Source organism: Cololabis saira, chromosome 12 (assembly GCF_033807715.1).
Source record: "Cololabis saira isolate AMF1-May2022 chromosome 12, fColSai1.1, whole genome shotgun sequence".
NCBI classification, from domain to species: domain Eukaryota; kingdom Metazoa; phylum Chordata; class Actinopteri; order Beloniformes; family Belonidae; genus Cololabis; species Cololabis saira.
The window spans coordinates 1,379,867-1,394,797 of NC_084598.1; the positions used below are offsets into that span (position 1 = coordinate 1,379,867).

General features: G+C 39.5%; 1 protein-coding gene and 1 long non-coding RNA gene across 2 annotated transcripts in view; both read right to left on the reverse strand.

Moving 5' to 3' along the window:
- Nucleotides 1-3,391: 3,391 nt before the first annotated feature.
- Nucleotides 3,392-14,931, reverse strand: part of LOC133456638 (uncharacterized) — a 219,415-nt gene continuing 207,875 nt past the window's right edge. The window contains exon 2 of the long non-coding RNA XR_009783811.1: nucleotides 3,392-6,358. This is a non-coding gene — a long non-coding RNA (uncharacterized LOC133456638). The remainder of the gene's footprint in view (nucleotides 6,359-14,931) is intronic.
- LOC133456637 (monocarboxylate transporter 1-like) overlaps nucleotides 3,392-14,931 on the reverse strand; it is a 38,626-nt gene continuing 27,086 nt past the window's right edge. Inside the window, exons 3-5 of the mRNA XM_061735151.1 lie at nucleotides 11,809-11,952; nucleotides 10,104-10,904; nucleotides 3,392-7,086 (exon numbers count right to left, since the gene is read on the reverse strand). Of these exons, the coding sequence (XP_061591135.1) occupies nucleotides 6,803-7,086; nucleotides 10,104-10,904; nucleotides 11,809-11,952 (1,229 nt within the window). The 3' untranslated portion in view covers nucleotides 3,392-6,802. The remainder of the gene's footprint in view (nucleotides 7,087-10,103; nucleotides 10,905-11,808; nucleotides 11,953-14,931) is intronic.

Consider the following 14,931-nt stretch of genomic DNA (forward strand, 5'->3'; position numbering starts at 1 on the left):
TGATTAAGAATTTGTAAAACTAGCTTAAAGTTCATTTTCACGCTACAGAACAAATTCAGCTTTTTTATCTTATTACAAGTTGTTTTAGTAGAATGTTGTGACTCACTAAGGCAGCTCGCAGTGTGCTGATATTTATTTTACATAGTTTTGTTTAAATCATTCAAAGGATGGGGCTGTAAATCACTCAGGTACCTGATTTTAGAACTGCTCTTATTTTGTTAAGTTACTATTGCTTACTTTTCTACTTTTTACAGAACAAGGGGTTGTGTACCACTCAGGAATCTGATGTACAGCTGCTGTTTTCTGAAAAAAATCATTTTTGATCAAAAGAAAGATGTCAGTTGTTGAATAAAAGGTTGAATGTCCCGTTTGTCCCTGACATCTACAGCTCCCGCTGCCTCAACAGGGCAAGGAACATTTTAAAGGACAACACCCACCCCGGTTTCCACCTTTTTGACCTGTTGCCCTCTGGGAGGCGCTCCAGGTCCTTAAGATCCCGAACCAACAGACTCAGGGACAGCTTCTTCCCCAAAGCTGTGAACCTTTTGAACTCTTAAGCTACCTCACACTGTGCAATATTTCCTATTTAATATTTAATATTTCCTATTTCCTGTCCATAATGTATGTGACATACTCTTCCATCCTTTCAGTGCAATATTCCTCCACCCATCCATGTACATTTTTATTTTATTTTATTCTCCCATTCACTCTTTCCTTATAGTGTATATATATATATATTTATGTTTACTTTTTTTCTTTTGTTCATATTTCTTGTGTACAGTTTACTTGTTTATATTACATTTGTTTTGCACTTTGACGGAGCTGCTGCCTAATTCCATTGTAGAAATATAATGACAATAAAGGCTTTCTATTCTCTTCTCACTCATCGTTAGTTACTTAATGTAATTATGAACCTAGAATGTTCCCCTTTAAGATGGAGCAATCAAAAGGTTTGTTTATTGTATTTCAATTCACGTTTGGACATAAATGAATGAAACATGTACTCGGGTCCAAGTACAATAAAAGCAAGCAATAAAAGATAATAAGAATATCTTAGAGACATACAGTGGAAAGTAGACCCCTTTAAATGTTTACCTTTGTTTCATTGCAGCCATTTTCTAAAATCAAGAAAGTTCATTTTATTTCTCATTAATCCCATCTTGACCATTAAAAAAACCCGAAATGTAGACATTTTTGCAAATTTATTCAAAAAGAAAAACTGAAATATCACATGGTCTCCACAGACGGCAGAATAAAGTTCTGTTCAAGTCATCTGAGGAAAATTCCTGTATTTTTCCATATTTATGGTAGGATAAAACTACAAAAATTCCTCTGTGGGCGGTTGGCCTCTTCAAGCCCTCTATCTATCTATCTATTTATCTATCTATCTATCTATCTATCTATCTATTTATCTACAGTGGGGAGAACAAGTATTTGATACACTGCCGATTTTGCAGGTTTTCCCACTTGAAAAGCATGTAGAAGTCTGTAATTTTTATCATAGGTACTCTTCAACTGTGAGTGATGGAATCTAAAAAAAAAATCCAGAAAATCACAATGTATGATTTTTAAGTAATTCATTTGCATTTTATTGCATGACATAAGTATTTGATACATCAGAAAAACAGAACTTAATATTTGGTACAGAAACCTTTGTTTGCAATTACAGAGATCAGACGTTTCCTGTAGTTCTTGACCAGGTTTGCACACACTGCAGCAGGGATTTTGGCCCACTCCTCCATACAGATCTTCTCCAGATCCTTCAGGTTTCGGGGCTGTCGCTGGGCAATACGGACTTTCAGCTCCCTCCAAAGATTTTCTATTGGGTTCAGGTCTGGAGACTGGCTAGGCCACTCCAGGACCTTGAAATGCTTCTTACGTAGCCACTCCTTCCATGGCTGTGTGTTTCGGGTCGTTGTCATGCTGGAAGACCCAGCCACGACCCATCTTCAATGCTCTTACTGAGGGAAGGAGGTTGTTGGCCAAGATCTCGCGATACATGGCCCCATCCATCCTCCCCTCAATACGGTGCAGTCGTCCTGTCCCCTTTGCAGAAAAGCATCCCCAAAGAATGATGTTTCCACCTCCATGCTTCACGGTTGGGATGGTGTTCTTGGGGTTGTACTCATCCTTCTTCTTCCTCCAAACACGGCGAATGGAGTTTAGACCAAAAAGCTCTATTTTAGTCTCATCAGACCACATGACCTTCTCCCATTCCTCCTCTGGATCATCCAGATGGTCATTGGCAAACTTCAGACGGGCCTTGACATGCACTGGCTTGAGCAGGGGGACCTTGCGTGCGCTGCAGGATTTTAATCCATGACGGCGTAGTGTGTTACTAATGGTTTTCTTTGAGACTGTGGTCCCAGCTCTCTTCAGGTCATTGACCAGGTCCTGCCGTGTAGTTCTGGGCTGATCTCTCACCTTCCTCATGATCATTGATGCCCCACGAGGTGAGATTTTGCATGGAGCCCCAGACCGAGGGAGATTGACCGTCATCTTGAACTTCTTCCATTTTCTAATAATTGCGCCAACAGTTGTTGCCTTCTCATCAAGCTGCTTGCCTATTGTCCTGTAGCCCATCCCAGCCTTGTGCAGGTCTACAATGTTATCCCTGATGTCCTTACACAGCTCTCTGGTCTTGGCCATTGTGGAGAGGTTGGAGTTTGTTTGATTGAGTGTGTGGACAGGTGTCTTTTATACAGGTAACGAGTTCAAACAGGTGCAGTTAATACAGGTAATGAGTGGAGAACAGGAGGGCTTCTTAAAGAACAACTAACAGGTCTGTGAGAGCCGGAAGTCTTACTGGTTGACAGGTGATCAAATACTTATGTCATGCAATAAAATGCAAATTCATTACTTAAAAATCATACAATGTGATTTTCTGGATGTTTTTTTTAGATTCCATCACTCACAGTTGAAGATAATGATAAAAATTACAAACTTCTACATGCTTTGCAAGTGGGAAAACCTGCAAAATCGGCAGTGTATCAAATACTTGTTCTCCCCACTGTATCCATCCGCACGCACGCACGCACGCACGCACGCACGCACGCACGCACGCACGCACGCACGCACGCACGCACGCACGCACGCACGCACGCACGCACGCACGCACGCACGCACGCACGCACGCACGCACGCACGCACGCACGCACGCACGCACGCACGCACGCACGCACGCACGCACGCACGCACGCACACACACACACACACACACACACACACACACACACACACACACACACACACACACACACACACACACACACACACACACACACACACACACACACACACACACACACACACACACACACACACACACACACACACACACACACACACACACACACACACACACACAAATATAGAAAGATTTTATACAAAATTAAACCAAGTTTTTCTTTATTATCCACATATTAATCAATATCAGCCATAAAGTTTGAAAAACACCAATCTCTTAAGGTTATCTGGCAGAAACGTTCACAGTTCTTTCTTTTTTTAAATGAAACACTAAAAGGTATCACCTACACTACAATTTTGGAAAACTCTATCTAAAAAACTTCAACATTAAGAGTTTTTTGAAAATTGTTCAGCAGTTTCTAAGTACATGTCCTCTTCTTATCGGATATTCTACATAACCGTCAAATTTTAAAGAATTCAACCTGTGGATAATCAGATGCAATAAACCCACAACCCACACCGCTGTGAATGTCAGTCATTTGTCATTTCAGGGCAAAAAAACAGATCTTTAAAAACATTTACACTGATTGGTTGGGAAACCCACACATGTGTTCATGTACAAATCTTGTAAACAAACAAAAGAATTGGTAGCATACAGTATAAAATTAATCTTTCAAATAATATAATAAAAATAATTCTCTATAGAAAATTTTCCTTTGACTTTTTATTGTTACTTAAACCAGTCAGACAATTAACTCTCATGGTGGAAATGGTGAGATAGCTGACGTAAAAATGTAGGATTCAACTACAGAAGCATTTGCATTGAGCAGGACTTTCTGTAAAATGTGTTATTTTCAACAAACACACAAAACCGTAATCATTTGTCCATTTGTTAATACTTTGTAGCTTCTAAATTACTCTGGGAACTCAATTTTGCACAACACATTTTAAAATGCATCTCCGGTCTCTACATCGTGCTGCGTATTCTCTACAAACTAGACTAACTTCTTTTATACGGGGTGTTTAATACCGTCAGTGAGCACAACTACTCATTCTTAGGTGTTTAACAATGCTGATAAAAATCAACACAGTTAAGAATGTGATCAGGTATATTATGTAATATGGCTTAAAACCATCTCCCAATAAACCAATAGGCATGCATGGATGTCTTAAATTACATTAAAATTCATTAAAATAACTTTACAGCAAGCTAAAAATCAAATCCTTTATGTAGATCAGATAATCAGTTATGTATTGTGACCAAATATCTGAAAACAGAGGGGTGTGAATGAACCACCCTGTAATTTAACCCAACATGACCAAGCAAGTTTGTTAATCATCCCAAACCAGCAGGGGGCACAATACTGTACTGCAAATACTATATACTATATATACTATATCTGGTATAATATACTAAAAATACTATACTATAAATTAAACAGTAAATATCTAAGCCAGGGGTCAGCAACCCAAAATGTTGAAAGAGCCGTATTGAACCAAAAACACAAAAAACAAATATGTCTGGAGCCGCAAAAAATCTTGTATAAAAGTCTTGTATCAGCCTTAGAATGAAGGCAACACATGCTGCATGTTTCTATATTAGTTAGAACTGGGGGAAGATTTTTTTTTCATTATGCACTTCGAGAAAAAAATCGAAATGTCGAGAAAAAAGTCGAAATTTCGAGAAAAAGTCGAGATTTCAAGATTAATGTTGAAGTACAATTTCTAGAAAAAGTTGAAATGTCGAGAAATAAGTCGAAATGTCGAGAAAAAAGTCGAAATGTCGAGAAAAAAGTCGAAATTTCGAGAAAATATTAAAAATGTCGAGATTAAAAAGGAAATGAAAAAGGAAGAAAAAGAGTAAAAAAAGAAAAAAGAAAAAGGAAAAAAAGAAGAAAAAAGAGGGGAAAAAAGGAAAAAAAGAAAAAAAGAAGAAAAAAAAGAAGAAAAAAGGAAAAAAAGGGTCCAACATTTTTGAAAAAGCTCCAGGAGCCACTAGGGCGGCGCTAAAGAGCCGCGGGTTGCCGAGCCCCGATCTAAGCCAACCTTCAGGTTAGACTTAAAGACATTATATAATGTCTTTAAGTCTACATATATGTATACATATATATATTGTATCCCTACAATAATCTGTAAGCACTTTATTTCCTATGTGGAGCCCGTATGTGAGAAAAGCCACCAAGGGCCTGATTTACTAAAGGTTTGCGTGCGTAAAAACGTGTGCAAACTTTACATCACCCGCAAACCAATGTGCAAGCTGATCTACTAACAGCGTGCAAAGAGGACTGCGTCTCTCAAATGAGCAAAATAGCACACGCTGTTCATTTAGTACTTTTGCCCTGATGAATAATCAATATGGGGCGTACCCGCCAGAAAGCGCTAAATACTGGGAGGGGAAAATGCAAATAGGTTCATTTACCACACGCAATGAGATTTACCACGCCCGAAAGTAATTGCGGGGATTGTGATTGCATCTGTATTTGATACGTTCGAAAGGAAGGTGCTAATCTGCCCAGCATTACGCACCGATGGCTGCTGTTATTGTGGTGTTGTGCCGTATTCAGCACCCCTGCCGTGAAAAGCACCCCCTCATACACACTCACACAAACACATACTTAGGAATTTATATTATATATATTTACAAATATTATGGAAGACAACACAGTAAGCAGGCTATTAATTAATGACATCAATAACCATTTACCCGATTTTTGTTATGTGTGACTGTGATTGTGGGAAAGTATGACTATTGTGGAATCCATGAGCACATTTAAACATGAATCATTAACACAAAACTGGACGCTAAACAGAACGTGACACGGAATGAGAATATAATTTTTGTCATTGTGTGTACGTTGTCATTTGTAGTAAATTAAACATGAGCATTTAGTCCTTTTTGACATTTACTCGTGAATAAGAGATGTGTGGGTAATATATGTCGACGAGGGGGTGCTTTTCACGGCAGGGGTGCTGAATACGGCACAACACTTTTGGTAATGTTTAAATTTCTTTGCTGTAGTTCATGAATGTGTTTATTTGCCTCTTCCACTAATATTTCTAACTCCACCGCGTCAAATTTCATTTTGCGCTTGCGATCCTGCTTTCCATCCAGACTCTCCATGGCGCAAACCGTAAGACACGCAACACCTCATTTAAATACTGCGGTTTGCACCTGTTGCGCAAGTATTCTTAGTTGATCACCCGCAAAACACACAACAACAGCACGTGCAAACTTTTTCAGTGCACACGCAATTTAGTACTCTTTATTTAGGATCTTAGTAAATCAGGCCCTAAGAGTATTAAACACTTTTGAGGGAATTGTTTGCAGTAGCTAAAGCCTGGGAGAAGATGGTTATTACTTAACCGTTAACATGCACGTCAGTTGTTTATGTATCTGCTGTTGTTAAGAGGTGCCTGCGCTCCTGAGACACCTCGTTACCCAAGGCACATCAAATACAGAAATTAAAAGTGTAATTGTGCCGAGAGCTTGATTTGAAATTGTAAAAGAGTCAACATGAAAGGTAAAAGTGATGTTCCTATGGTTCCAGTCCTGGAATCAGAGTGTGTGGATTGCTGGGAAGTCTGTCCATTTCTCCGGGAGGCTTCTCTTCCACAGCTACACCGTATCCTCATCCATCCTGGAAACATCATCCAGTGTAACAACAGCAGCAGACTCATTATTTGCACCCTGGTCTGTTTTTGACGGTGACGGCGCTAACATAGCGGTTCTCTCATCTTTAGGCTCCTCTCTTCTCTTCCTCTCTTCCTCTTTCTTCTCTTTGTCCAACAGCCGGTAGTTAATGCCCATCCCCACGAACAGGAAGATGCTGGCCACGATCAGGATGATTCCACAGGTGATGTAGGTGTAGTCATAGTGCTGGTAGGTGGTGTAGAAACTGCCTGCAAGGGGAAGACAGAGACAGAGACTCACGTTTCACAAGTTGGATGAACATTTTGACAATTAAAGCAAATGTCTCAATCTCAGTTCTCAAAAAGTGAAGCAGCTGTGATCAGCTGTGTAAAATCATCGGGTCGGCACAACAAACTTTACAAGAACTTTATAAAAAACAGCTGATCAAGAAGGCAAACTCCATATTGTCTGATTGCTCACATCCCTTAATAAACAGTTTCAGCTTCTACCATAAGTTACTGCTTACACTCCCTTTTGCAAAGACAAACCGATACAAACACTCCTTTGTTCCTCTGCTATCGTTCTTTTAGATGCCGGAAGGAAAAGGTAGTGGGTGAAAAAGCCTTCCCTCTCAGGTCTGTATTACTATTGCAATTTATTATGTATATTTTATATATATTTAACATTGTGTGCTTCTCATGTCGCGAAACTAATCGCCCCCTTGGGGACAAATAAAGTAATTGATTGATTGATTGATTGATTGATTCATATAAAAACTAGGGCTGTCAGTTTAGTGCGTTAATTAAATTAATTACACTGCAAATGAACGCGTTATGAAAACTAAGGCAATTAATTGAGTGTCAAAATGCGTAAGTATCTTAATTTTGTCCCATTGAGGGAGCCGTAGTTCACTGGGCAGTAACAGGTCACTTCCCTCCTGCTGCTGGTCAAACTAACAAAGACCTGGACGACTCAGGGGAGACTCAGCTAATCTCTACTGGGCCTTTGAACGGCAAGTTTATGTTTAAAAGAAAGAAGACGGGACTATCAACAAGAACACGGTGATTTGTACATTTTGTATAAAAGAATGTTCCTATCAGCGGAGCTGCTCCAGCCTGAATTATCATTTAAACACTAAACATGTCCGGACAAGTTCCACTGTAAACGTTACAGCTACTAGTACTTTATTAGTTTGATGTCTGTAGTTATTCTTTAATTTTCTTAATTTTTTTTACTGTGTGATTGTGTGATTGTGTGATTGTGTAAGGGGATATATATATGTATACATATGTGGAAAATGTTTGTACATTTTAGTGATGCACCGAATGTTCCGTAACCGAAATAGTTCGGCCGAAAATCGCAAAAAAACACTTTGGGTGTTTGGTGGAATAAGTGAGGAAAAAACCGAACAATTAATAACAGTGTGTTTAGGTGACACAATCAAAGAGCGAACAGCTGGAGTGAGGGGGCGTGTGGTGTTAATGCAGCAAACATGTCAGATCATACTTGGGTGTGGGAAAAGCAGAGGAGAAATGATCTAGACTGAGTTGGATTTGGGAAACTGCTGATGATGGAGACGGTGACGGGGCGCACAGCAGAGAAAAGGCCCGTACTACCGACGCGGTGGAGAAACAATCACTGTCTGATATGTTTGTTTCCAAGAAAATAACCCAGATTTTTACAATTATTATACAAGGCTTCAAATTTCAGAGATCAGCCACCGCGACCCGTTTAACTGGATTTGAACGGGAGAAAATGAAAAAGGATTATGAGAAAAAATACAATAAGTTGTGACTGGCGGGTATTTTACTGCACATTTATTAGGTTTATGCAATAGTGAAAAAATTGGCAAAATAAATGAAGAACCATTGTTCGGTATTATTCCGTATTCGGCCAAGTGTTTATTATTATTTTCCGTTTCGGCCACACATTTTCATTTCGGTGCATCACTAGTACATTTGGCATAAGTTTTGATATACTTGTTGAACTTCAATAAAAAATATTGTTAAAAACTAAATAGCATAGGCCACGGTTACATGATGTTTTTTAACTCAGAATTAATCATTCAAATAGATATAACATCAAAATAAATAAATAATTCAGAATTAAACTATTTGCCTTCGAGTTTACATGGAAATAGTAATTCTGAATTGAGGTTTACATGGAAAACACGTTTGATGGTCTTTCTCCAATTCCTCTCCAGGTCTGGGGGTTGGGAAGGTTCTGATTGGATAGGGGGTGGACCGGAAGTTAAACTACCGGAAGAAAAACTAACTTACAACTTGAAAAGCTCACAATTTTGATGTTTCCTGTTTCCATCTGTTCTTTTAATTATTTCCAGGTCCTCCAAGCTATTTATTAAAGGGGAACTATTATAAAAAACAGGTTTTTTTCTTGCTTTAACATATATAAAGTGGTCTCCCCTCAGCCTGCCAACTCAGAGAAGGAGGAAAGAAACCAGATTCTGCAGTGTCTGTACAGCCGCCCGGATGATCGTCCAGTGTGATGTGGATCTACGAGCCAATAAGATTCTGCTCCCGTCGTTACGGAACCAAAATTTACATAGTTTGGCCTCCGATGTGTGAAACCACTAACAACTAACTCCGCCGGCCGGAGCTTCCACCATTTTTTCATAGCGCTGTATCGCGTCATTCAGGCAGCCAATCAGCACAGAGCCTCATTATCATAGCCCCGCCCACTCAGAATCCTGCATAGATAATTAGGTTAGAGAATGGGAAGATAAAGACATGGATCAGAGGCTGAATTTCTAATTTATTTAGCAAAAACAATCAAAAGCTTGTTTTTAAGACATTCAAGGCCTGTTTAAAATAGGTATTAGATCCATAATAGGTCCCTTTAAATAATCGGTCTCTGCTCTTGACCAGCGTTTACTGCTGCTGCATCTTGAAACTTTGTTTGGAAAACCAGCCCAGTGCGGAATATAAGCGTCATGGAGACAGACGGGCGAGGGAACGAGCAGAAAGAAAGACCGGAATTAATTTAAAGAGGAATGAGTGTTTACATGATCTGGAATGATTGTATTCAGATTCAAAATCAGAATAAACCAGCCACTTACTTAGGAATTAAGTTTAATTCGGAATGGCCATTTTCATTGGGAATTAGGTATTTACATGGTAATTTTTACTCATTTAAAATCAGATTTAATTTTAATTCTGAATTAAAGAGGAATTAAACTTCCCATGTAAAGGCACTCATAGTTTGTTTCATTGAATGGTTCCTCCCAATCCCAGGCGTTACTGTGTTCTGCTGATGGTGATGTTCTTACCCGTTAGCGGCGGCCCCAGCAGCACCGGCCCACACTCTACAATGGTGACGAGCCCCACGGCTGAGGAAAACCTCTGCGTCCCCACCAGGTCCGTCAGAGTCTCAAACAGCACCGCGCTCAGCCAGCCGAAAGCAAAGCCGAAGAAGATGGCATAGATTATAAACCCTGTATAGTCTTTTGAAAGAGGTGCCAGTACGTGACAAACTCCGTTGTAAAGGACAGAAGCAGCAAAGAAGTACTGCACTCTGGGCCGGACCCACTTGGTGTTGGCCAGCAGGCCCATGGACGGCCGGGCAAACATGTCCACCAACGCCAGGATGGACAGCAGGAACGCAGCCTTCTCTTTGCTTATATCCTTACTCTTGGCGTAATTAGAGAGGAAGACGAGTGGAGAGAAAAGGCCAAAGAACATAACGATGTTGCCCATGAGGTAGAGCAGGAAGCCGCGGTGTTTGAAGAGGGTCAGGTCGATGAAGCCGTTGATCGTCTGCAGGACCGTCTTCTTGGGCTGAGCTGCTTTCCCCCCGTCTGCCTCAGGACCGGGCTTGGCCAGCGGCAGCTTGGGTCCGATGGGCCGCATCAGGGACCCGGCCACGCAGCAGTTGAGCAGGAGTCCCCCCAGGATGAGGAAGCTGCCTCTCCACCCGAAGGCGTCGTAGAGCCAGGTGTTGAGAGGAGCCAGGGTGGACAGGAACACGGGGCTGCCCGCCATGGCGATGCCGTTGGCGATGGGCCGGCGCAGGTAGAAGTACTTCCCGATCATAGTGAGAGCAGGATTCAGGTTGAACGCTAGTCCCAAACCTTCAAAAACAAGGACAGGTCACTAAGAAGGTCCTGGAAAATGTATTGTTTGCAATATTGCCTTCCAGTGAATCGACATGCTGACCTGATGTATCAAAGTAAAATAAACAGATATGATCATTTTCATAATGTACCAAATATCAATGCCAAAACTAAAAAAAGCCAGTGGGCGTTTACTTTCTTTCATTGTCAAATTCAAGAACTTTTGTACGGAAGCGTATTGCATTCACTTGAGAAAGAAAAATCTGCCGTTTTTTCTGAATTAACGAGATAATCTCAGAATTCTGAGAAAAGTTTTAATTTAAATAAAAAAATCTGCTCTGTTTTTCTGAATTAACGAGTTAATTATCTCAGAATTCAGAGAAAGGTTTTACTGAAAAAATATAATTCTGCTCTCTTTTTCTGAATTAACGAAATAATTATCTCAGAATTCTGAGAAAAATTTTAATAAAAAAAAATAAATCTGCTCTGTTTTTTTGAACTAACCAGATACCTCACAACTGAAGCTGTCATTCACTTGAGAGCTGGATTTCATGAAAGTTTTATTTTGCTTTTGGTTTGAAACATTGGGAGATACTCTTGTCTTTAAGTTATAGATGATATTGTTATTAGTTTGTCGACTTTGCGCAGGCACCTCAGGTGAAAAAAAAAATCGCTTTCCGTCTGAACAAGGGTTCAGACGGAAAGCAATTTTTTTTTTCATTAAAACTTTCCTTGGAATTCTGAGATAATTATCTCGTTAATTCAGAAAAACAGAGCAGATTTTTTTTTCTCAAGTGAAAGCAATACGCTTCCGTACCTTTGGGATCCGTTTCCAATTATTTCTAGAACTTTACTTAATTGTCAGTAATCTAGAGATGAATATAAGTACAAAAGATCAACCAAAAGTGAGCGAAGCACTAACCTCCGACGACACCGATGAAGAAGTACAGCTGCTCCACGGTGCTGCAGAAAGAGGCTGCGATCAGTCCGGACGACGCCAGGAGACCACCGATCATGATGATTGGTCGACTTCCATATTTGTTCACAAGGATGCTGCTGATGGGACCTGAACAGGAGGAGAGTAAAAAAGCTTTTATATGGGAATGATGGACCAATGTTGATCAATTAAAGCAAGCACGGCTTTCTTTCTTATCTCTCTGGTGTAAAACAAGATGGTTGTTCTTAGGATATTGATCCGGGTAGCTGGTACTGAGGTCGGAGCTGGATTTGCAGATTTCTTTTGAAAGACTTAACAGTCAACAGTCAAGCAAAAATACTGCATTACAGATACAGGACTGTCTCAGAAAATTAGAATATTGTGATAAAGTTCTTTATTTTCTGTAATGCAATTAAAAAAACAAAAATGTCATACATTCTGGATTCATTACAAATCAACTGAAATATTGCAAGCCTTTTATTATTTTAATATTGCTGATTATGGCTTACAGTTTAAGATTAAGATTCCCAGAATATTCTAATTTTTTGAGATAGGATATTTCAGTTTTCTTAAGCTGTAAGCCATGATCAGCAATATTAAAATAATAAAAGGCTTGCAATATTTCAGTTGATTTGTAATGAATCCAGAATGTATGACATTTTTTTTTTTTTTTTTTTTTTTTTTTTTTTTTTTTTTTTTAAAATTGCATTACAGAAAATAAAGGACTTTATCACAATATTCCAATTTTCAGAGGCAGTCCTGTATATGGTTTCTTTTATTAAATACATTTAGCTGAGGACGGAACGGGGTGCCCGTGACTATAGATATACAAGAATTTGCTCAATATGTTTAAACACTTTCTATCTTTCTTTTACTGTGCCTGGCAGACTTCAACTGTTTATTTTTACACCTCAGAGAAGCATTTCTTCCAGCAGCATTTCCAAGGCTTTGTATTTTAAGAGAAGTGCTGAGAGAGGAATGGGGGGAATTTATATTACCCAACAGGAACCAGATCTTTGTTGCTCAATTCTGAAATTCTTTCCTGTTCATAGTTCAGCCAGTTTACCGTTTAGTCACACCTGCAATTTGGTTTACATGGTTTATTTATAATAGGAGGAAGATGTCACTAATTCCTGACTAACGTTGTGTATGCGGGGAACGGCGTGGATGATACAGATGTTTGCTTTCTATCCAGTTTTGCTTTTGGTTTTGCAACTGTGCAGTCAGCACAGTTGCATTCTGTTCCCTATTTGAACATTTCCCTGCCACAGCTGTTTGTCTAACAACTGATTTGTTACAGATTCTGTCATTGTGTGAATGTGTGTTTTAGATTGCGACTGTGTTGTCATCTTTGACATGTGGAAAATAAAAAAATACATCAGGGAATTCTCCTCCTGTCAAACGCTTGCTGTCGCCAGTATTGTGATGGGATCAACTCTAACCCACAATATTAAAAGGTTTCAGGGAAAAAACTGCTCATTCATGTAGGTTTGGTCCTGCTTGCTCATGTGTCTCCACGGCAACCATCTGTCTATCCATCTAACAGAAGGGTGGATGGATCCATACAGTTCTTTTTTTCCTCCAATCACTTTTTTTTCCACGTATTCTGTTTTTTTTCCCAGACTTTAAACTTTTGCTGGAAGTGTGGAGGTGTGCAGTGCCAAGTGTTTGACCAGGAGGTGGAGCTCTTATACAATCATTGGGACAGCAGGGTGGTTGATCCTTTCCTAAAATCCTGATACTTTTTAGGATATTCAAGTTTTTCCAGGACTTTTTTCCAAGATTGAGCTAGGGGTGGGGCGTGAGATTGTGTGCACTGAAAATTCTTTGACCATGAGCAAGAGCTCTATCATAAATGGAACAGCACTGCCTATCCAACTATTTAAAATGATGTTTTTACCTGCCATTGTTGATGTTATGTTTATGTAATAATTGCTCAAGGGTTTATGTTCATGTTCTGGTCTCTGGAAAGATCCTAGAGACAACTTCCGTTGTAATAGACGCTATATACATAAAATTGAATTGAATTGAATTGAGTGATGTCTTCATTGTGCATTATGAGAACTATGCAACAATATTCTTTTGTTCGATGTCAACTCTCTTGCCTTTAAAGATCAAAGGTAAATGCTAACCATTTAGCATTACCTGACATGTTATCATGGTCACACACTAACATATCTAGCAGAATGCCAACATGGTAACAGAAGCTGCGGCCGAAATTCCATCCTTCCACCCTAATGAGTAGCAAAAACAGTATGTGAGATTTTTTAGTGCGTCCGAAACATTAGTACGTCCTCAATAGTATGTACTATCCATACTCATTCTAGAGAAATGTATTAGTATGCACTAGCTAGCAGAAACTTCCCACAATGCAATGCAGCAGTGTTTGATTGCTAAGTATAATATTAAGTATAATAATATTATTACATAATATTAATATTATAATATTTGTATATAATAATATTTTATAATGTGATCTTGTTTGGGCCAGGATAAACGGGAAAGAGCGGAGCGGTGCTGCTACTGCTGTTACCATGGTAACTGCTGCTACTGCTGCTGTTACCATGGTAACAGCTGCTACTGCTGCTGTTACCATGGTAACTGCTGCTACTGCTGCTGTTACCATGGTAACTGCTGCTACTGCTGCTGTGACAGGAGTTGTTACCATGGTAACAACGCCCCCTCCCAACGGCAGGAAGTGCCGTGTGCAAATTAATGCATACTACTGATATTTACTCAAAAGTGTGGTAAATGTAAGTATACTTTTTGAGTATATACGGTTAAGTATGGCACACCGATAGCGTTGTGATGCTAACGTAACTAGCATCTTGCCAGTAATTCAAATGTGGCAATAACAGTGACTAAGATTACCCCTAGCATCATGTAAAATTAGCATGTTGTTAACGATTCTGCTAGTATATGTTATAGAGAGTTAATATGCGAGTATTATGCTAGCAGAAACAGGAAGTTTAAAATTTTAAATTAAACTCCCACCTCTTAGGGCCAATCCCAATACACCCCCTACTTTCTACCACTACCCCTAAAAAAGAAGCCACAGATTTTAGGGCACTTGTAATCTTCCCAGGGCCCAGTCCCAATACTCCCACT